Source organism: Macrotis lagotis, chromosome 6 (genome assembly GCF_037893015.1).
Source record: "Macrotis lagotis isolate mMagLag1 chromosome 6, bilby.v1.9.chrom.fasta, whole genome shotgun sequence".
NCBI classification, from domain to species: Eukaryota; Metazoa; Chordata; class Mammalia; order Peramelemorphia; family Peramelidae; genus Macrotis; species Macrotis lagotis.
The window spans coordinates 44,046,850-44,071,054 of NC_133663.1; the positions used below are offsets into that span (position 1 = coordinate 44,046,850).

A 24,205-nucleotide genomic window follows, 5' to 3' on the forward strand; every position below is an offset into this window, starting at 1 on the left:
CTCTCTCTCCCCTGTTTTTCTTCTGCATTCCCACATTTATCAGTCATGTAAAACAATTGCTATGGTTCCAACTGAGAAAACAGATGTAAACTTTTGTAAATCTTAAAATACTTTATTATAAATGCTTGCTATTAATAAATTCTTTTATAAATTATAAATTTATAAATCATAAATTATTATTAAATATTTCCTCATTCAGTTTTGCTTTTTTCATTCAAGTCAGACCAAAATAGTATGCTTTACCTCTCTGAAAAGCCCTTTTTTTTGTTAGTCAGCAGCAATTTCATTTCCTAAGTTTACTTATTTGTCTTAAGAAATTATTTTTAGGATGAATGGCATGTTGACCTTCCTTCAGGTACCAGGTTTCTGTGTTAAGCAATAGTATTTAGGGAGGGTGAGTTTATTTTCTCATGGCTTCTGGCTGCCATTTCCCATTCAGGGAAATGCCTATTTAAATTTTCAAGGTTATGGAAATTGAACTGATTTACCTCTCTTGGGGGCAATGTGGCTTACATGGATAAATAGCTAATATTACAATAGTGGGCTGAATTTTTCCATCCCTTCAGGGAGTTTTGGGGAAAGGAAACAAGAGCCAGAAACCTCCCAGTGTGAATTTCTGAAGAACAACTTCAAAATATACAGAAAGAGGAGGAGCACCAGGAAAAGAAAGAAAAAAAATTGAGGAGTAATAACACTGAATAATAAAACTAAGCACGAATTTGTATAGTGCCTTAAGACTTGCAAAAAAAACTTTATAAATACTGTGTCATTTGAAAATAAGTTCTACATGTAATTGGAAAAACCACAATGTCTTTTAAAAAAAATCTCATTTAAATCTCACACATCAAATCTGTGAGGAAGCTATTGTTATTATTTCCATTTTACAAGTGACAAAAAAAAATTGATTCTCAGGGAGGTAAAGAGTAAAAGAGGTTTACCTAGGGTCTTACAGCTAGTAATTGTGTGAGGCAAGAAGGGAAGGAGGAGGAGAAAGAGAAGGATGATGAAGATGAGAAGAAAAAGGAAGAGGATGAAGAGAAGAAAAGTAGAAACAGGAGAAGTAAGAGGAAGGCAAAGAAGAGAAGAAAAAGATAAGGGAAAGAAGGCTAAAGATGAAGAAGAGAAAAAGAAGAAAGAATCCAGATATCAAAGTCACAAGGGAACAGTCTTAGAGAATTCTTTGTAAAAGATGCTGACTCTTTCCCACAAGATGAATGAGATGTCAAAGAGAGAAAAGATGATGTGACAGGGGTCACTTGAGAAGAAAATGAGGGAGTAAGATGACAGGCAAGTGTTTCCAGAATTGTTGTACACAAGAGGATCTAACTTTTGGCTGACTCCAGAAGACAGAAATGGAAGGATAGGAGGAAGTTGCAGAAAGGTCAGGAAAAACCAGCCATGATGGCTATCTCAAAGAGGCATCAGGCAGCAAGCATCTATTAAACACATGAATGGGGCACCAGGGACACAAGGACAAGATAATCAGGTGGCAGTGAATTCTCCCATCCCCCTCCCCACCTCACTGGAAATCTCCATGCAAAAGCTAGATTCATTCAACATTCCATGAGCAATTTATTAAGCACGGTTTATCCATGTAAGCCACACTGCCTCCAAGAGAGGTAAATCAGTTCAGTTTCCATAACCTTGAAACACAGAATACAGAATACAAATCTGGCTTCTGGGGCTTATTAGCTGTATAATCTTGGATATACCCCCTTTAAACAAAAAGGTGGTCCTCCTTAATTTCCCATCTGTAAAACAGGAATAATAATGATACCTACCTCCCAGCATTGTTGTGAGATCAGATGAGTTAACAAATGTAAAGCTCTGAACTATTTCTTTTTGCAAGGCAATGGGGTATAGTGACTTACCCCAGGTCACACAGCTAGGAAATTATTAAGTGTCTGAGGCCAGATTTGAACTTAGGTACCCCTGACTCCAGGACTGGTGCTCTATCTACTGCACCACCATTAGCTGCCCCTGTAAACCTTATTTATTTATTTTTAAGGTAGGCCCTGTAAAATATAAAACACTACATAAATGCTAGGGTTTTTTGCTTTTGATATTTTTATATTATTATTACTAATATAATAACCTTTTGTTCTCCCTGTTCTGTCACTTCAGTCACAGAATCAGAGATTTAGGGATGGAAGGGTCTTTAGAAGTTATCTTAATCTGACCCCTTCTACAGACTGTCTTTCCCTGGCCTCCTGTCTTGTCCTCTCCTCTAGAAAACACTAGCTCACTGTCCCCCTCATTAGAAAGTGAGCTTTCTGGGCACCAGAGCTCTTTCTGACTTTCCTGGTAACCCTAACACTCAGCAAGCTACTACAACTTATAGCACAGGGTAACTAGGAGCTTCAGAGAATACATTCTAATCACCATTCTTCTCATCCAGCTTAATTTCACTTTGCATCAGTTCATACAAGTCTTCTTACATTACTCTGAATTCCTCACATTCATCATTTTCAGAACTATTAAAAAATGAATGCAATAATATAGAAAAGGGCTTCCTAACCAAAAAGGATTGTACAAAGGTCAACCCTTATTAGAATTTCTAATCCTTCTGGACCAGTTGCTACAAGGGAAGACTCCACCATTTACATTTAAATTCAACATACCCAAAATGGAGCTCAGCACCTTCCCATCTAAACCCACTTCCCTCCAAATATCTTTAATTCTTCCCTGTAACTCAAAGTTCTCTTTGGCTCTTCCCTCTTCCTTTTCTTGTCAGTTATCCACTCTTGCCAACTCAACATTTCTCACATCCATCCCCTTCACTTGCCTAGACTATCATTATAGGTTCCTATTGGGTTCCCTGACTCCAGTTACTCCTCTCTCCAAACCACCCTCTACAAAACTACTGAGGCACAGGTTTAACTATGCTATTCCCCACCTCAAAAATCTCCAGGGCACCTATTATCTCTAAGATCCAATATAAACCCCCACACACACATTCTGGTATCCATTGTCTCAGACTTATCCTAATCAAGCACCAGATATTCCTGCCAAAGTGATCTGTTAGCCATTCCCACCTATTTCTTTATATGCATTATACCATGCCTAGAAAGGGAGAGGAGGAGAGGGAATAAACCTTTATTAACCCCTTATTATGGGCTATGCACTGTGCACTTTACAAAAGGTATCTCATTTATTCCTCCTAACAACCCAGTAGGAAGGGCCTGGTACTGGGCACATTTTATAGTTGAAGGAACTGAGGTAGAAGGTGACATCTCCTGGATCAACCAGTTACTAAATGTCTAAAAGGCTGAATTTGAACTCAGGTCATCGAAATGCCATCCTTGCCACTACATCTTAGTTAACACAACTATAGAATACTTTAAGTGAATTTCTGTATAATGACATCACCAACCCTGCCCACCCTCAACCTTGAAACCCCAACCCCAGCCCACTGGAACCATCTACCTTTGCTAGATTCTATGTTTGACCAGTTCTCCATCTCAGGGCCATGTGGGCCAAAGTACAGAATACTCACAGCATCCTGTAAAAATTATATGTCAATATTTTCCTATATTTTCTATTTAAGTTACACAAGTAGACAAGTCAATTAGCTATTTATATAAAAATGTGTTTTTCTTTTTTCTAGATGTTGTAACTAACTTCTTGTACTCTTTTTTTAGTCTGTTCCCAACTATAGAATCATAAATGAATGGTATCTTATTGAAATTTTTTTAAAAAAGGATGTTCAGTTAACTTCCAAGCACAGCTCAGCTTTCACCTCCTAAGGGACAGACACCCTTCCATTCTCCTTTAGCTGCGAAGGCCCTCTTCCTCCTCAAATCATCTTCCAAATCTCCATCTGTATACATGGGTATCTATCTGTGACCAGCAGCTGTTTCACTTTTGTCTTTGTACCTCCAGCACAGTGTTTTGTACACAGCAGCCATTTAATCAATGCCTTCTTAGCGTCAGTTGAGACCTTTCCAGTTCATTTTTCAGTTAAGTCCTATGTTCCCAGGGACTGGGCAATCTGTTTAACTTATTTTCCCTGGAAGTGGAGGACCAGAAATTCAGAGCACTTAGCAAATTCTCATCAGAAAGATAGGAGATCTGACTCAGAAAGTTTATACAACAAAGGATTAATATTGGGAGCATTCATGAAGAGGGCTCATGGAAAGACCCTCATATCATTAGTCAGCAGCTGGGCTGCAGAACACTTTATAGAACTGTCATCTTCCCCAGACCCCAGCAAAACCTAAGGGAAACTTCTGTCCTCTAGTCATCATTAATATGCAAAAGGACAACAGCCGACCCTCGGATGGCATTCAAAGGCCACTGGAGCCTCGGACATGCCCTTACCGAGGGTGGTGGGCCGGTTGGTTTTAGGGGAGGCCCGCTTCGGGGAAGACTCTGGGTGGGGGGCCACAGGCTGCACAGGTCGGGTCTGTTTGGCTGCCAATTTCTTCAGGCTCACTTGTCTCCTCTCAAACATTTCTTGCACATCTTCCAGCTTCTGAACAATCTTGTCTGCATTTTCCTGCAAGGAAAAAATTCTGTGGGGTGAACAGGGTCAGAACAGCAAGGTCTTGAAATCTTGGGGTCATATTTTCACAACAGGATGCCACAAGGCAATGGAGTGACCTTATCTGGATTTGGGGATGCTGGACCAAGAAGAATTGGGGGAGAGGGAGATTCTGGAGAGGACTCTGTGATGATTCTCCAGTCATTTCATCTGGAGGGTCTGTCTCTAGCAATCTGAATGAAAACTCCTGAAGGGCAGAGGTGTTTATTTTTTCTCTCTTATGGGCTATACCAAGATGGGGCTTCAGGATATGTTGATATTTATTGACAGACTGTTCAATTAGAAAAATACCCTTGCCATTCTCTTCTCCCCCACCAAAACAAAACAAAACTTATTTTCCTAAGGAACATTTTATATTCAAGTGACAATAACACTGTTAATAATGAAATATCTAACTAAAATGTTCCCTTTGTGACAAAATGGACAGAGTTACATAATCATTAGGAGCTCTTTGAAGTTTGCAAAGCACCCTACAAACCTTATATTGTTTAAACCTCATACCCATTCTGTAAAAATTCATACTATAGATATTGTACATATTTTACAGATGGGGAAACTGGGTCTCAGGGAGGTTACATGACTTGCCCCTGACCATCTATGTCAAATGTTCCAGAGTCAGAATTTAAACCCATGAACTATGTAGCTTCAAGTTGAGCATTTGATCCTCACAGCAACCTTGGATTACTGCTAAGTCATTTTTCAATCATGCCTAAGTCTTCATGATCTCATTTTAGGGTTTTCTTGACAAAGTTACTGGAATATTTTGTTATTTCCTTCTCCATCTTATTTTACAAATGAAGAAACTGAGTCAAATAGGTTAAGTGACTTGCTCAGGGTCACACAGGTTGTAAGGGTCTCAATTAAGACTTGAACTCAGGTCTTTCTCATCTTCCTGAGTTCAGATCTGGTCTCAGATCCTTACCAGTTATATAAGTCACTTAATCCTGTTTGCTTCAATTTTCTCATCTGTAAAATGAGCTGGAGAAGGAAACAGCAAACAATTCCAGTGTCTTTGTCAAGAAAATCTCAAAAGGGTTCACAGAGGGGCGACTAGGTGGCACAGTGGATAAAGCACCGGCCCTGGAGTCAAGAGTATCTGGGTTCAAATCTGGCTTCAGACACTTAATAATTACCTAGCTGTGTGGTCTTGGGCAAGCCACTTAACCCCATCTGCCTAGGAAAAAATCTAAAAAAAAAAAAGGGAGGGGTCACAGAGAATAGGACATGCCTGAAATGATTGAACAATCAAAAAAAATGTTCCCCAATTGATCTTTAAACTTTGAAACATTTGAATGGAAGAATAAAGGATCTTGGTACCCCTAGCAGGAGCCCAATAAATGTTTTGTTGAGCCGAACTCTAAAATGAAGGTTAAGTGATCTTAGAAGCCTTGCTACCTCTGAATCCTAGGACCCTAGAGAGCCATAGCACTGGACTCTTGTCAACTTCTGGAGCCAATCTGCAGAGAAAGCTCTTGAGTACAGAGTCCCCTTGGAAACCAAAATATACTTGGGAATACAACTGAGGCTATAATGGAGGGTTCTGTTTGTGCAGCTTTGAATTCTTGATAAGGCTTTTGATAATCACTAGACAATCCTTCCCATGGAGAGGGGCAGCCAGGTGGAGGTGACATACTGTCTCCAGGGGACTTTGAGACTCTGGATCCATAAATGGCCCAATGAGTCCTGGTTGACTTTATCAAGCAGCTAAGGCTGCAAGAGCTTATCAAAGTAAACAAGCCCTACCTGCTTGGGTCTCTTCCATGAGCCCAGGCTCTCACCTACTTACTGTATATGACTGACTCTCGGCTGCGTAATTGTGAGGCAAATACCGTGGTTATCATCGGTTCCACTTTGACAAGTGAAGAAACCAAAAGGTGTGGGGAAAAGAAGGAGTCTCTGGCAATCATCTTGCCTCCCCTTTAAGACTAGTGGAAAAGGAAGTGCAGAGAGTTGGATTGACTTCCTTCTCCATCTTATTATACAGATGAGGAAACTGAGGCAAATAGGTTAAGTGACTTGCTCAGGGTCACACAGGTTGTAAGGGTCTCAATTAAGACTTGAACTCAGGTCTTTCTCATCTTCCTGAGTTCAGATCTGGTCTCAGATCCTTACCAGTTATAAAGTCACTTAATCCTGTTTGCTTCAGTTTCCTCGTCTGTAAAATGAGCTGGAGAAAGAAACAGCAAACAATTCCAGTGTCCTTTGTCAAGAAAATCTCAAAAGGGGTCACAGAGAGTAGGACATGCCTTTAGGATAACCAGCCAAAAATCCTGGGGGACAAATGATGGTTTATGTGAGGACATTGTTCTTGTTTTGTTGTTCAATCTTTTCTTTAGTCCCACTCTGTTACCCTGGTGTCTTCTCGGCAGAGACATAGGAGTGGTATGCCATTTCCTTCTCCAGTGTGTCCCCAGTGTCCTGACATGGTTCAAATGTGGCCTCAGACACTTACTAGCTATGAGACTCTGGGCAAGTTCAGTCTTACCTCTTCTGTAACATGGTAGACCCAATGACTTCTAAGTTCTCTTCTAACTCTTTGACCTTATGCTCTTCAGAGGAGAACTATAATCCAATGACTTTTCTGAGCCTTCTGTTTTTTCAATTCCTGCTAGAATCTCCATTTTTGAGGGGGTGCCTAAGGCAGCCATGCTCACTCTTTCACTCCTCTCTGGGCTTCACTCTTTTTTACTGACTTCATTCTTAACTCTCCAGATTTCCCTACATGCCCTCCCAGTGTTTCTACTCCTGTTATTTGTTCTCTCTCTCTCTAGAAGGTAAGCTCCTGAGAAGAGGGGCTGTTTTTGCTTTTTTTTGAAAACCCCAATGTACAGCAAGTTGACTGAAACATATTAAATGTCCAATAAATGCTTGCTGACCTAACTTGAATTTAAGGTTCCTTCTGGCTTTAAAGCTGTGATCTTCTGATCTCTGTGGGCTTCAGTCTACTCCTCTGCAATATAAGGGCAATGAACCTTTTATAGTCCCCTCCAGTTGTTGGCTGAATTGGACTGGATACTCTGAATCGGCTTCTGATTAGAAGGGAGAAGTGCTAAGTCCATTTTGAGCTCCTAAAAAGTTCTCAAAATTTACCAGCATTTAAGAGGCGAGGAAGCTTCTGAAGGAATCTCCCTTAATATATGCAATATCAGCATTTATTAGGCGGCACCTACTAAGTGCCACCCACTTGCTAAGCACTTCCCAAACATAGTTCATTTGGTCCTCATCACAATTCCAGGAGGCAGGTACCATTAAGATTCCCAAATGGGATAAGACAATTGACAAGCCCTTTCCCCATCTCTCCATCTCCCTCATCCCTCTGTTTTCATGTTTCACTTGGCAACAATCCAGTGACACTGGGCTACTGAATACCCTGCTCCTACTTCTGATCTCCATACTTTTGCACTAGCTATACCCCATGCATGGAAAGCCCTCCCTTCTCTAGTTCCTTCTCCTGACTTCCTCCAAAATCCAGCTCAAATTCTACTTCTGTAGGATAACCAATTTGGTACTCCTTGAAAAGTGCCTTCCCCTGTGCCAGTGCAACCCATTGACATGCTCCCCACTTTGCATGGATCCTGTTCTTTACATGTGGTGGCAACCCTTAGGATGGGAACTCTCGAGAGCAGGGACTGTTTCTGCCCTTTCTTATCGCCCCAGTACTTAGTGGCACAAGCTTGATATCCAGCCTAGTAAATGCTTGTGAACTCATCTTCCTGAACAAAGGAATCAATACAGTTCTCACAGTTAATCACAGCTCAAGACCTCTGGCTCCTTTGGCAGCTACAGAACTTCCTGGTTGGGCTGAGTTAACGATTTTTTTGAGTACTAAGAATAAAGGAAAATGGGGATATGGGGGCGGCTAGGTGGCGTAGTGGTAGTGGATAAAGCACCGGCCCTGGAGTCAGGAGTACCTGGGTTCAAATCCGGTCTCAGACACTTAATAATTACCTAGCCGTGTGGCCTTGGGCAAGCCACTTAACCCTATTTGCCTTGCAAAAACCTAAAAAAAAAGAAAAAGAGAAAATGGGGATATAGTCTCTAAGGACCTAAACAGCTGATAAATGTGGCCTTGCTCTTGGACCTCTTGGCCTTTGTTAGTATCAAGAGGAGGGAAGTGGTGACTGAGTTCTGAAGCCAGGGGCCCCCACAAGCATGGAGCAATGTCATTAGGGTTATGAGTCTTGGCCCCAGGGTGAGAAATTTGGAGTGTGAAACAGCAGCTTCCTTTCCTGGTTCTCAGTGACAGCACAGTTGTTCTAGAACTTCCTTCTTTTTAGGGACCTCAGTGGTGAGAAGTACTTCATTTCTCTTTCAGAAATGTCCACAGGTGTATGTCCAGTTTCTTCTCTGCTGTAAATCTTGCATCATACCAGGGTCAGATTTTCTACCCACCACCTTGATCCTCCCACAACCTGGGGTAGAACAATGAGTCTAGAATCAAGAAGCCCCAAGTTCAATTCAACCTCAGACTCTTACTAGCTTTGGAATGCTGAACAATTTATGTAACTTCCTTTTGCCTCAACCTAAAATGGGAATAATAATAATAATAATAATAATAATAATAATGGTATTTACCTCCTTAGGGTAGTTGTGAGGATACAATGATATAATAATTATAAAGCACCCAGGACTACATGGTGCCAGGACACAGCCAGCATTAATAAAAGCTAGCTATTTTTATCACATTTATTAGTATCATTACTCTCATCCTGCCTTGCCCGCTCCCGCAGAACCAAACTTTGTGCCCACTCTTCTCCCCATGGCCTGTGGGAAGGGAAGGGAAGAGAAGGGAAAGATAAAAGGAAGAATGGAGTTGGGAAGGAAGGTAATTTTAAAAAGAAAGAAAAAGAAAGGAGGAAGTGAGGAAATGAGGGGAAGAAAAAAGAAAAGAAAGGAAAAGAGAAAAGAAGGGAAATGAAAAGGAGAAAAAGAGAAGAAAAGAAAGGAAGGAATAAAGGAAGGGGGAAAAGCTGAGTAGAAAAGAGACTCTGGTGGAGCTGTGAACTCATCCAACCTTTCTGGAGAGCAGTCTGGAATTATGCCCAAAGGGCAACAAAAATGTGCATACCCTTTGATCCAGCAATACCACTACTGGGTCTGTACCCTGAAGAGATGATGAAAAAGGGTAAAAACATCACTTGTACAAAAATATTCATAGCAGCCCTGTTTGTGGTGGCAAAGAATTGGAAATCAAGTAAATGTCCTTCAATTGGGGAATGGCTTAGCAAACTGTGTATGTCATGGAACACTATTGTTCTATTAGAAACCAGGAGGGATGGGAACTCAGGGAAGCCTGGAGGGATTTGCATGAACTGATGCTGAGTGAGATGAGCAGAACCAGAAAAACACTGTACACCCTAACAGCAACATGGGGGCAATGATCAACCTTGACGGACTTCCTCATTCCATCAGTGCAATAATCCAGGATAATTTGGGGCTGTCTGTGATGGAGAATACCATCTGTATCCAGAGAAAGAACTGTGGAGTTTGAACAGACCAAGGACTTTTACCTTTAATTTAGAAAAAAAAATGTTGTCTGATCTTGCTATCTCTTATACTTTATGTTTCTTCCTTAAGGATGTGATTTCTCTCTCATCACATTCAATTTGGAACAATGTATACCATGGAAACAATGTAAAGACTGGCAAATTGCCTTCTGTGGGGGGAGGGGGAAGAAAAGTAAGATTAGGGGAAAAATTGTAAAACTCAAAATAAATAAAATCTTGGGAAAAAAAAAAAAAAGAAAAGAGACCCAGATGAGCTGCAGCTGCTACTCTCAGGCTTCTGAACACTTTTTTTAATCCTGAAATTCCTATCACCTGTTCATAAGCTACTGGGAGCATCACATTGAAGGTCAAAGGAAGGAGGTGATATTCAGGGAAGCAAGTAAGGTCCAGGGTCCAGAAGAGGCACACACAGTCAGCCAGGGTCCATAGATCACAGAACCATAGACTTTGAGCCAGAAAAAATAAAACCCCAACACTTCAGAGGTCACTAGGTCCAAGCTCAGAATCAAAGAAATGATGGAATTGCCCAGGGTCAAAACTGTCTGTGACAGAGGCAGGATTCCAACCCAGGCCCTCCAATGCCAGAGGGCTTGTATCACACTGCCTTCCTACAGTTGGCAGTCTTTGCTAAGGAAACTCCCTCCACTTACTATGTCCACATGCTCAGAATCTGACCTTGCAAAGCCCTTCACCTCCCACGCCACCCCAGCTCTACCACAAAGGTATCATTTTTGTTACCTTTATTTCAGGAGTGAGAACCATGTTAAACTGGCTGTGGAATTCCTTGGGGTTGACCAGCTGGTGCTCCTTAGCTGTGCTCAGGAACTTTTCAATGTCCCCCAGGGCAGTCTCTGCTCCCTCCTGTGTCTGGCACTTATCCAAGGCTTGGGATGCTAAAAGGTAGATGCCAGCTTCACACCACTGACTGGTCTGGGGAGAGAGAGCACCATGCACAGATGATCAACAAGCTCCCAGATATCTCCTTCACACCATTCACTCTGCCCTGCTCACTTTTCCTGGATGAGACAATCCATCTACCACCTCCACACCTTTGCAATCACAGGTTCTCTCCCACTTGTGTAACATCTCTCCTCACCTCATAAAAACCTTAGCTTCCTTCAAAAAATAGCTCATATTGGGCTCCAATATTGGGCCTTTCTTACCCCCTTATTAGCACACTCTTCCTCTTGAAATGACTTTGTTTTACTGTGCACATTCTTTGTATTAAATTTCTTGTGGCCATGTTTTATGCCTCCTCTATTACCAGCTCCAGGATAATGTAAGCTCTCTGAGGGTAGGGACTAGTTTTTCATTGTTTTTGTATCTAAATCTTTCATTGAACACCTGATACTTGTAGGTGATTAATGTATATTTATTGAATAAAATAGGGGGATTGGAAAGGAACAAACAATTATTAAGGACCCACTATGACTATGATACTTTACAAACTTGATCTCAATTGATCTCAAGTGTCATTTCATTTGATAAATGGAATCCAATAAGTAATAGTACTATTAACTAAAGGCTTCCCCCAGAGAAGAACACACAGAAAGATGATGCCTAATCTCATTGGATGCCCCGATGGTGGCAGGTAATGGTTAGAACTCTGCACAAACAAGGTTCATAAAACCTCCCTGATTTTTACAGAGTTGACCTTTGCAGAGAAAACCAGAGCCTACACTGAGCAGCAAGCACAGCTCCTGCCCTGAGAGCTAAGCACTGCTTCCTTTTCTACTGATATAAGGAATTATTTCATGGAGGAAAAAAAATGGAATGGGATAACCTCAAATAAAAGAAATTGAGAACAGGTAGGGTACATACTCCCTTCTCTCCCACCAGGCCTTTGTACACACAAGCTGTTGTCCTTGCCTCTTAGAATCCCTAGCTTTCTTCAAGACTCGGCTCTAACCCTAACCCTTTTTCTGATCCTCCTCTCCAATGATTGGGGCCTCCCCCTCCCCAAAAATGTTTGTATTAACTGTATTCCTAACTTGTATGTTCTTATATGTATACATGTTGCCACCTATCCCCAATGAAATATAAGTTCCTTGAAGACAAAATCTGGTTTATCTTTGTTTTCTCAGTTTCAAGCAATAGTAATTGTTTAATAAATTCTTATTTTATAGATACACAGTATATACAAGAGTGTATATATTATATATAATAACTGTTTCCTGAATAATTTCATAGGTACATAATGTATGCTGTCTCTCCCATGGTTTAGAGGTACTTACCCATAAGGTAGGTGCTTATTAATAAGTCCTTCTTGATTGCCTTTCTATGTATTTATGTATCTCAATAGAATGTAAGCTTGTTGAGGGCAGTCACTTTCAATTTTGTCACTGCATCCCAACAGTCCCTGGTACCATGTTACAGAGGTAACCTATACATGGAGATATACACATAGTACCTAAATTTCTTGATTGATTTTATATATACTTTTTTAAGTGACATGTTATCTTGCCTAGTAGAATAGAAGATTCTTGAGGGCAGGAGTTGTTTCCTTTTTGTCATTGCTTTTTTAGTGCCTACACAGTACCTGGCAAACAGTAAACACTTAAACAATGCTCACTAGATTGAATGTTTGATTCATGCCACTTTTCTTCCTGGGTCTGGGGTTTTCATGTTTGTTTGTATTTATTTGGCTTTCTAGTGCATATAAAGGATTTGCAATAGATGGTTTTGACATTGGGGATGTTTCTACATAGCCCTTGGCATCTTCCTCCTATGACACAATTAATTTGCTCAGTTCAATTGGGCAAATAACAATTTAATTTAGAAATATATGTGCAGACAAGTGGAATGAAGGCTAGGCATAGACAACTGTGGATAGGCATGAATGGACACTCTGTCTATCCTCTGAGGACGTCTGGTCAATCCCCACAAAAGCTCTTTCCCAGGTTAACCTCAGGGCAGCAATTCTTCAGCCACAATGATACCTTTTTTTTTTTAAGTTTTTGCAAGGCAATTGGGTTAAGTGACTTGCCCAAGGCCACACAGCAAGGTAATTATTAAGCATCTGAGGCTGGATTTGAACTCGGGTCTTCCGGACTCCAGGGCTGGTGCTCTATCCACTGGGCCACCTAGCTGCCCCAGAATGATAGAAATCTTCAGCAAGCAATAAATGACAACTCTTGGAAATACTTCATGGTTAGCATGAAGGCTTTAAGTTGTAACAATATGAATTTATTTTTATTTTTGCAAAAGCAATGGGATGAAGTGATTTGCCCACACAGGTAAGTATGAAGTATCAAATCTAGAGATTGAATTTAAACTCAGGTTCTTCTGACTCCTAGGATGGTATTCTATCTACCTCATTGCCCCCAATAACAGGGATTTTTTCAAACTTTAAGGTTTGATTTATTCTGTGCATTTGCATCCCTAGCACCTCACATAAATAGGTGCTTAATAAATGCTTTTGAATTGACTTTATGTATACTTGGATGCACTGATATGTATATATATATATATATATATATATATATGTACACACACACACACACACACACACACACACACATATATATATATGTATACAAACACAGGTATACTTATGAATTGACCTTATATATACTTCTATGTTCTGATGCATGTACATGGACTAAAATATGAATTTTACATATATGTGGGTTTATAGCTATATAGTTTATATACTGGAATATAATAGGTACTTAATATATATTTAACTATGCTAATTATGTATTATATAGATTTTCTTTTTATATAGACATATTATAGATATATTTACATGTATTCTATTTAGATATATTTCTACATGAAATTTAATATGAACTTTATATATATTTGAATATGTATGGGCACACAGTAAGTGCTTAATAAAGGATTATTAACTTTATCTATACTTGTCCTATATATATATATATATATATATATATATATATATACTATTAGAAATATCCTTTTTTGCATATAATGCATATATATATATGTATTGTGTTTAGACAACATAAGCAAGTGTGGAATGATTAAATATTCTATCTTTTGCTCCCATGAGAGAGATTTGAATGGGAGGGATATTGGACACTGGTCATGACTGAGAAATAATAATCATGGGAAATCTGATGATAGCTAGCTCTGACTTTTCTTTCTAGTCAATATAAATAAAATCAAGGTTCATCTGAATCATGCTCTGAAATTCCTATTGAGGCCTCAGACTTGGCTTGGCACAAATTAGTCATTGGAGGAGAATTTCAATAATTGGGGGGGGATATTTGACTTTTAGAGAAATAATACACACACAAACGCATACATGCAGATACCCACATAAATACAGAGACAGAGACAGACACAGACACACAGCAGAAAGCCCAGTAAGCCACGGGCGGCAGCTCAGTTGCAGGGAACTGTGCTGACTCAGCTACTCCTGGGGCCACTTACTGGATTACTCCAAATAACTCTGGCTCTGTGGGCCAGCCAGTACTGGAAGGAGCCAGTCTGAGACACTCATGGGGGAAGAGGGGAGGGTTAGGGTGGGGCAGAAGCGGGCAGAGGCGGCAGCTTCACAGTTGTGGGCAGATTCACTGCTGTGCTGCCTGGGAACAGCTGAGGCTGCAGTGGTCCCTCCTGAGCCAGCCCTCTTCTACAGGCTGAGAAGGCCTGACCTCACACACCAGAGGGTGCCTGGATGCATCTCTTCTCTGGGGATGAGGACTCTGCCAAGATTTTTTTTTGATAGAAACTTTAGGACTCTTGAAAGAAGGGAGGCAGGAGAACAGTGGGGCTTAGAGTGAGGCCCACAGGACCCAAGGGATAGATGTCAGGGCTTCTGAGATCTTTGATGGGAAAAACATTGCATCTTTATTTTCACTGATCTCTAACTGAAATTTAACTTTTTTTCTTCCCATTATGTACATAAATACATCAATTATAAGAATATGTGAAAAACTCCTGCTTTGAATTGGGTTCAAATCCTGATTCTGACATCAAACAAAAGACATTTATCAAACGCTTATCATCATTTCTTCTCTTCCTATTGCTACTATACTACTATATCAACAGTGACAACTATTACTACTACTACTACCACTACCACTACTAGTTAACATTATTTATCCCTTACTTAATTATTTCATTTGATCTTCATATAACCTGAGCAGGTGGGCATTTACATTAACCCCATTTTACAGATGAGGACTGAGGCAGACAGCAGCTAAATGACTTCCTAGCATCACATAGCTAGGAAATATCTGAGGCCAGATTTGAACCAGGTCTCCCTAAGTCCAGATCTTGAGCTCATTCACTGCTTCACAGCCTCCATCCCCCCTGGAATGTGTTACAGCTATTCAGACTTTTCATCCCTAATGAGGATAATAATAGGACAACAATGAACTTGGAGCCAGGAAGTCCCATGTTCAAATCCAATCACAGACATTTAATATTCAGTTTCCTCATCTGTAAAAGGGAGATAATAATACTACAGTTTCTATTCTCTTCCCCACTCCAACTTCCTCATTGTTGTGAAAATCAAGTGAGACAATGTAGGTCAAATGTTTTGCAAATCTTAAAACCATGGGTCAGTTAACTTTAGACATCACATTTACTCATTGTCCAAATATAACAGAAATGGGAAAAAAATATCGGAACCCAACAACAGTTGGCTAATTTCTACCTTCTCTATTCTTTCTATGTCCATTAATCTTTTAATCTATTAAAATATACCCACAAAACAATAATTGTATTTCTCCTTAAAAGGAAATCTAATAAAGTGAGATTGGAGGATTACTGTTACTGATAACAACTACTACTACCACCACCACAACTGGTAGTAGGAGTAGAGCTACTACTAATACTAACTGCTACTGCTACTACTACTGCTACTACTACTACTGCTACTGCTACTGCTACTACTACTGCTACTACTACTACTATTACTACTACTAGAACTGTGAGGCTCTTAGGGCTGTTCATCATAGGATCTAAACTTAGAAAGGATTTCTGAGTTTACCTAGTCTAATTCTTCCATTTTACAGAAAAAGAAAAACTGAATCCCAAAGGAGGTTAAATAATTTACCCCCACACAATATCACAGATTGGAAAGACCTTTGCTCAGACACTATCTAGTCCACCTGTTCCCTCTCCTTCCCCCCCCACCCCCATCCTTAATTTTACAGATAAAGAAATTGAAAGTGGTTAAGGGATCTTGTCCAGGGTCACACAGGGAGCAAGTGAGAGAGGTAAAATTTGAACTCAGAAGACCCTCTTTTCCCAAGTCAAATGCTTCCCCATTATCCCATGCTATTATTACCAATTGTCATTTTATAAAAGAGGCCTGAAGGCATGAGTCATCTGCCCGGGATCTCCCAGCTAATTAGTGACCAAAGACCCTGTAGTGGCTTCACTTGAGCTCTACAAGCCAGACAGGCCCAAAAGGCAGCCAGCCCCTGAATGAGTGGAGTAATCAGCCTCCCCTGGGAAGATACCCAAATCTCTTTTTTTCACATCAGACCCTGCCCAGGAATAGTCCCCTTGTTCCCAGGCAGGGCCTTTGGCTCTGCTCACCGCATCTAGCTGCTTATGCATTTCCAGAGCCTTCCCCAAAATGTCGCACTTCTTCTTGGCTTCGTTGTTGAAGTCATCACAGATACGCCGGAGCTCCACACACTTGGGCCTAATAGAGTCCACTGCATAGTGGTTGCTTTGGATAAGTTGGTCACCGGTCACTGCCAGGGACTGGGCCTTCTCCAGGGGCTCCTGGGAAACAGAATCCAACTGTCAAAAGTTGCTTGGTCTCAGGGGTAACATGGGGGGGTGGGGGGACCTTTCCCTTATGTATCTGGAGGTTCTCACCCAGGGCCCAAGTGGGTGGCTCAGACCTCGCTCTCTTTCTAGATGAGGTGTCTTCATGTAAGCACATGTGTATAGAGAAAACTTTGTATGAAGCATGGATGTATTTACTTCTGTGCATATTGCTTCCCCAAATAGAATGCAAACTCCTTGAGGGCAAAGACTGAATCATTTCTGTCTTTTTATTGTCTGGTACATAGTCAGGGCTTAATAAATGTTGTTAAATTGGACCAAATTGGCTGGTTATATGACACTCAGGCCCATTCAGTACATGCAATAGTCATAATTCTTGTGAATTAAATGGAAGAATTAAGTGCATGACTGATAATTGTCCTTTGTTCTCGAAGAAGACCACGACATCAGGAAGGTGTTGCCATGACAAGCACATGAATTGGATTTGAATGAGGGGGACTGTGCTAAGTCACCAGTCTCACTTTCTTCTTCAGAACTATGTGGGTCCAGTGGCCAGATATATTAAGCAGGTTGACTGGAGACGGCCCTGGGTGTGAGGGAATCGGGTTTAAGTGACTTGCCCAAGGTCTCACAACCAGTAAGTGACTAGTGTCTGAGGCCAGTTTAGAACCCCTGTCCTCCTTACTCCAGGGCTGGTGCTCCATCCACTGTGCCACCTAGCTGTCCTTAGATGCATTACGATAGCACCTCTGCCTGGATCTGACTAGAGCTGGAGAAAATTATGCCACAAAATTTCTTCTTCCCTTTCTATTTATCTGTCTCTACCATTCATTTACATCTATCATTTATCTATATAAATGTATCTATCAATCATTCATCTGTACATATATATCATTCATCTCCAAATAACTATCATTCATTCATCTATATAAATGTATCTATCAACCATTCATTTGTACATATGTATCATTCATCTCTATATAACTATCATTCATACATATAAATGTATCTATCCATCATTCATCTGTACACATGTATCTGTTATTCATCTCTTTATAAATACCAATCATTCATTGGAGTATATGTATCTATCAATTCTTCATCTATACATATATATATATCATTTATCAGTCTCTATTCATCTATCATTCATTCATCTATATAAACATTTTATTCCTCTATATAGCATTCATTTGTGCATTTATCATCATCTTTACATATTTTTATCTATTTATCATTCATTCATTTATCTGAAAATATCAACCTTCATCTATATATACATATATCTATATCTCCATATTTATAGTTCTAATCTGGTCATTTTCAGCTTGACCATCATCAACTGCCTATTAGAAATTTGAACTGGGGGCAGCTAGGTGGCGCAGTGGATAGAGCACCAGCCCTGGAGTCAGGAGTACCTGGGTTCAAATCTGGTCTTAGACACTTAATAATTACCTAGCCGTGTGGCCTTGGGCAAGCCACTTAACCCCATTTGCCTTGCAAAAACCTAAAAAAAAAAAAATTTGAACTGGATGTTCATTATGGCCAAAACTGGACATTATCTTTCCCCCAAATCCTTCCCTTCTTCCCAACTTCCCTATTACTGCTAAGGGTACCACCAACTTTCCAGTCCCTCAGATTATATCACTCAAGTATCTATCTCACCCTCATCTCAATTTACAACCAGATGCTGGTCATAGTCTTTGTCCCTTTACAACATCTCCTGATTGACCCCCTTCTCTCCACTGACCCTGCCCTCATCCCTGTACAGGCTCTCCTTCCATGTGAGTCTGCTTCTGGGTCTCTCACTGCTCCAATCCATCCTCCCTGGCAGCCAAGGTCACTCCTAATTCGCAGAGACTCTTATGGAGAGACTCAGTCCATCACTGACTCCAGCAGGGCCTTTCCCAGGACCCCAACACCACTTGCACCCACCTGGCCTCTCTCTTCCAGCTGTTTCCGCTCCTTGAGCAATTGTTCCACACGTCCTGTACTATTCCCGATGACTGTGAATCTTGCCTGTACACACATGAGACTATCCAGGGCTAGTTTAACCTGAAAAACAGTGAGGCAATCCAGAAACAAATTGGAAGAGGACACAACACATTTTTTTAAAATCAATGCATCCACTCTAACTGGACCTAGGATCTCACTGGTATGAGGAACTCCTGGAGATAAAGATTCCTTCTTCTCTAACTTATCATGTTAGAATTACCTAATGAGATGTGAAGTGACTTCACCCAGCTAGTAAGTGTGTGAGGCTGGATTTGACCTAAGGTCTTCCTGACTTCAGACTGAGTGCTCTATTCACTGCACTACCTGGCATGACTACCCAGCTATACAAAGACTCTAGAGCCTTTATCACTCTGCCCCACAGTGTCTCAAGTGGGATTTGAACCCAGATCCCTGTACCGCCTAGTGACAACCCAAGCCAATGACTTCATCTTCCTGGGCCTCAGTTTCCTTATCTGTAAAATGAGCTCCCTTCAAGCTTTAGTTCTGTGAGTCTATTGAGGAACTTAGTTCAAAGAATTCTCTGGTGTGCTGAAAGGTTTCCCAGTTACCACTGCCATCATCACCTAGAGGGTAGAGAGCTCTGCTCCAAATCTTTTCTCATATAATCCCCAACACTGAGGATAACATCATCATTTGATCTCATCTCCTACAAAATGCTTTTGTAGAAAAAAAAATTCTTAAACCTCATTGAGTTTTTCTTTTCCTTCTTATTTCTATATCCCAGATGACTTTCTGGGAAGCAGGGAGGATGGTCTGATCATTCTTCATCAGGAATGTTATATTAGTTTATTCTGAAAGAAGGGGCTCTCTTTCCTCTGCATTGAGCTTGGACATATGGGAAGAGCCTAATAAATGCTTGTGGACTTGGTTAGAACTGCAAAGAACCTCACAGATCATCTAGTCAAACTCCTTTTACAGATAAAGAAAGTGAGACCCCAAGAGGGGCAGGTACCTGCCCAAACTCAAGCAGGATTCAAAACTGGGCCCCCGACTCCCAATCTCACCCTCGTCTCTGTCCCGGGGTGAAGGGAGGATATTTAGTGCCTGGGAGATGAATGGGTAAGAAAGGTCTGGATCAATTCTGCACCAGAGATTGCCCCTCTCTGGAGAAAGAAGTTCAACATTTTACCAAAGGTGTGTGTGTGTGTGGGGGGAAAATACCTCTCGGAAATTGTGTTCAAAGTGCCGTAGCTGCAGACATTGGTTTAACTTCAGATAATGCTTGATCCAGAATTGGTCAAAGGCCTTTTCTGTCTCATCCAGCTGAGCCAGTAACCTGGGAGGGGCAGAGGAGAGCATGAGAGCAAGGCCCATTCATTTCCAACTGGGGCATTGCAGCCAAAATTCCAACTGGTGTTGCAAGTTTCTCTTATGAACATGGGCACAATCTTCCTGTCTCCAGGGGCTTCCAAGGGGCACGAAGCACTCCATTAGAGTTCTCCCTCCCCCCCTTTTGAGGAAGGCACAATTATTCCCATTTTACAGAGAAGAAATTGAGGCTCCCACATAAGTAATAAGGATCAGACTTGGATCAAGTCTACCCTGAGGACTCAGGACCACAGTCTTAAGAGCTAGAAAAGACTTTAGAGGCCATTAAGTCTCACCTCTTCACCTTCACAGATCTTGACTTTTACATGGGCTCAAAGGTCTATACATCAATATCCATGAGATCATATGGTCTATCATAGATATCTTTATACATATATATGTATATGTATGTGTACAAATACATAAACATTTATGTATATGTAAATTTTCATGTGAGAAAATTTTGATTCTTTGAATTATTAATTACTTATATATATTGATTTATTGTACCTGGATGTAAATATAGCTGTTGTTGTTATTATTATTATTATTATTATTATTATTATTATTAGATGATACCCCGTGTAATCTGCTTAGGCTGCTGGTACTTAGACATGCAGACGCACACTTTCAGTTAAGGACAGATCATCTAGTAATAGAGGTTTTTGGAGACTGCTTGTGAGATGCTATTGACAATACAGGTAAAATGCAAAGTAATAACCAAGAGGTATGAGACATAATAAAAGTTTTCTAAAAATCCTAATAGGACAGGGATTTCTGAAAGTAACTCCCATTCTACTTCAAGTCTTTGCACTGATTCATGAAGGGCAGAGGGAAGCCAGGAGGAACTGGAAATACATTAAGAGGATAAGTAAGGGGGAAAGGACTGGCAGGGATGGTATTTTCATGAAATCTATAGGAGATCCAAGCTGGAAAGCATCCATCAATAACACCATAGATGACAAGAAGATCTTGACAAATGCACAATTAAGGTTAGGGTTAGTATTTTAAGATACCAAAAAGTTTGGGAACTAACAGAGTAGAATCTTGAGTTGGATCCAATAAGATAAAATTCAATTAGAATAAATGTAGATCTTATTTTTGCTGTTGATGTTGATGTGTGTCTTTTCATGATTCATTTGAGGTTTTCTTGGCAAAGACACAGGAGTGATTAGCCACTGTTTTCTCCAGCTCATTTTACAGATGGGGGAATGGAGGCAAACAAGGTGAAGTGACTTGCTCAGGGTCAGGCAGCCACATGTGAACTTGGAGAGACCCCAGGCCTGACATTCTATGCATTATGGCACCACTTAGGGTCCTCTTTTGTGCATAGGTTGGACTAGGGTGTTGCTGGGCTCTCCCCCCACTCTCAAATTTGGTGATTCTGTGACTCATCATCTGTGGATTCTCAGGGAGCAAGACAAAAAGGGGATCAAGGCTAAAGGCAAAGGCAGATGAGACATCATTCCATGTCCTTCTTAAAGATACTCAGTAAAGTCCAGTGGATGATGACCATGAGCAATGGTGGTGGCCCTGTGATCATTTTCACTGATCCCAGAATCCATCTGGGGATAATGAGCAATCTTAGCATTCCCAGGATCCTAAATATTAATAAGGGTGGGATTTTTTTAAGGGCCACATACTGAGTCAAATAAGGGAGAAATCAAGCCACAAGTATGAGGCAAAAGGAGAGTAAGGCAGACTCATTTATACCCACCGTTCAACCGTCAGGATGTTTTCCAGTTCATCAGGGTTGAGCTTGCTGGTAGGGTTCTTGCTGGCTGGTTCTCGGATGCATGATAGTAATGTGCCCCCCTGGCTTCCTGCCAGCTTCAGTTCAGCCTGGGGAAAGAAATGACAAATGGACAATTAGCAGAAGAGGCCCTGGGAGGGTAGGTGACTTACTGGGCAGGAGGAGGTACATCCCAATTCAAACTTAGATACCCTGGTCCCAAAGCTTGTGAGGCTTGTCCACTGGACCATGCTGATCGGACAGGCAGTGCTTGATACATCTCCAAATTTACCTAAATGTGAGGGGTCTATTTTTGTTATTTCCCCCCTTTTGGCCTTACACTCATTTCTGGTGGTAGAAGAGGAGGGCTCCCCTTCTCACATCTGTCCTCCCACCTTCTCAGGGACACAGGTATGGGATGACTAACATGTCATGCCTGTGAGCACAGACCCCAGCAATTGATATTTGGCTTCAGTACTCTTAGCTCTCCATACAGTCCTGTCCCCCTGCTTCAGGATAATCACTGCTTCTAAGTTCTTTGGAGGGGAAAGGAGACAAAGGGCCTTTATTTTTAACCAGCAGTCAGCTTTCTTTAGCATTTGCAGCATTTATAGCTGGTGCCCTATAAACACAGAGCGGAGCCAGTGACCAGCCTTCCTCTTCCTCTCCAAGCTGCCAGAGAATGGGGTGAGCACTCACCTTCAGTTTGCTATGCTGTTCTGTGTGGGACTGCAGGAGCTTCTCTGTACATTGGACGTCATTGGGCAGCTCTGTCTCTGCCAGGTTTGTCCCAAAGGTCTGTAACATCTGGGCTGTGGTTTTTACTGTCAAGGCAAAGTTTTCTATGGCCTGGAAGGTAAAAGGCAAGGAAAATAATTCAAGATCATCAGATTGGATGGAGTAACATGGCAGAGAACCCCATGCTCTGTCCATTCCCATTATCATCTCCAGTAAGACCTCAGAATTCAGTAGACAAGAAGGAAGAGAAGGAGAAGAAGAAAAGAAGGTGAAAGAGGAGAAAGAAAAAAGGAAGAGGAGAAAGAGAAGGAGGTGAAGGAGATGGAGAAAAAGAAGAAAAGGGGAAGGAAAAATAGGAAGAGAAGGAGGAGGAGGAAGAGGAAGAAAAGGAGGTGGAAAAGGAGAAAGAAAAGAAGGACCAGAAGAAAAAAGGGAGAGAAGAAAGAGGAGAAAAAGAAGAAGAGGAAAAGGAGGAAAAAAGGAAGAGAAAGAGGTAAAGGAGAAGGAGGAGGAAGAGAAAAAAGAAAAGGAGGGGGAGGAGAAAAAGGAGGAAGAAGACAGGAACAGAGAGAGAGAGACTGCATTTGTAATTTTATTGATATAGAGACCTCTTGGAAAATGCAACTCACTATCTGCACTTTAGAACCCTAGAGAAAACCCAGAGGAGTGAATTACTTGCCCAGAGTCCTATTGCATTTATAAAAATAACAACAAGAGGTTTGATTTTTAAAAGTTTATAAACCACACCGCCATCCTAGCAGGTAGGTAGTAAAAACATTACTCTATTCATATTAGTGTAGATGGAGAAACCAAGATTCCTGGAGATTAGAGGTTAAATGTGATCACATACATCAGCAGGAAGAATTGGGATTCTAGCTTGAACCCATTCTTGTTTGGCTTCCAAGCCCACCTCTTTTCCAACTGACTCTGAATGATACAACAGGGTGGATTCTCACCAAGACTCTCCAAATGCAAAAATAAATAAATTATAATGTGACACCTGGTGGGGAGATACTAATACAATGCACTGAGGTGGAAAGAGTTGGGACTGGGCTTTAAATTCTGCCTCTGCTGCTTCCTACCTGGGCCACCCTCATCAAGTTAGGTAATGGCCTTCTCCAAGGCCTTGTGGTATGTGAAATGAAGGGATTGGATGAGAACAGCTAGGAGTTCCCTCCCGCCTCTAACTCTATGATCCTATAATCTAGGCCTCAGTTTCTTCCTCTGAAAAATGGATGACTCTAAGAGCTAAGATGCTAAGATTTGGGGAGTTTTTTGAGCAAGAAAATGAATGCTTGTTAAGTCAAAAAAAATTTTAATTTTTAAAAAGTGCCAGGTCCATGAGAGCAAGCTATGTCCTCTAAACAAATTTTTCTTATTTTCTCATTCACGAAGTTTACCTGTCCTGTGTCCTCTCCCTCAGTAACCTCCACTTTGCTCATGTGCTTTGTCACTCATTCAGTCTCAGGTAGGAAATCTGTGCTTCAATGACAGCCTTCCTGAGACCCTGGGTTGACAAATAAATCCTCTGATGGAAATGCACAGAGTCCTGGCAAGACCAAGACAGGGAGAGAGAAGAGGGGATATGTGGGGACAGGAGACCCTGCTCAAGAGCCCCTTTGTTCCCTCCCCTTTGCTGCTTAC

General features: G+C 41.1%; 1 protein-coding gene across 8 annotated transcripts in view; it reads right to left on the reverse strand.

Annotated features, from left to right (window-relative positions):
* MCF2L2 (MCF.2 cell line derived transforming sequence-like 2) overlaps positions 1–24,205 on the reverse strand; it is a 377,565-nt gene that overhangs the window by 190,548 nt on the left and 162,812 nt on the right. For 7 of the 8 annotated variants that reach the window (XM_074191036.1, XM_074191033.1, XM_074191034.1 and 4 more), the window contains 7 exons: positions 22,523–22,672; positions 21,809–21,933; positions 19,945–20,059; positions 18,703–18,822; positions 16,570–16,761; positions 10,789–10,980; positions 4,321–4,498 (listed from right to left, as the gene is read on the reverse strand). In XM_074191036.1, coding sequence (XP_074047137.1) covers positions 4,321–4,498; positions 10,789–10,980; positions 16,570–16,761; positions 18,703–18,822; positions 19,945–20,059; positions 21,809–21,933; positions 22,523–22,672 — 1,072 coding nt within the window. Of the gene's footprint in view, positions 1–4,320; positions 4,499–10,788; positions 10,981–16,569; positions 16,762–18,702; positions 18,823–19,944; positions 20,060–21,808; positions 21,934–22,522; positions 22,673–23,961; positions 24,190–24,205 lie in introns of those variants that run through there. The other variant, XM_074191037.1, reaches the window with a different exon arrangement.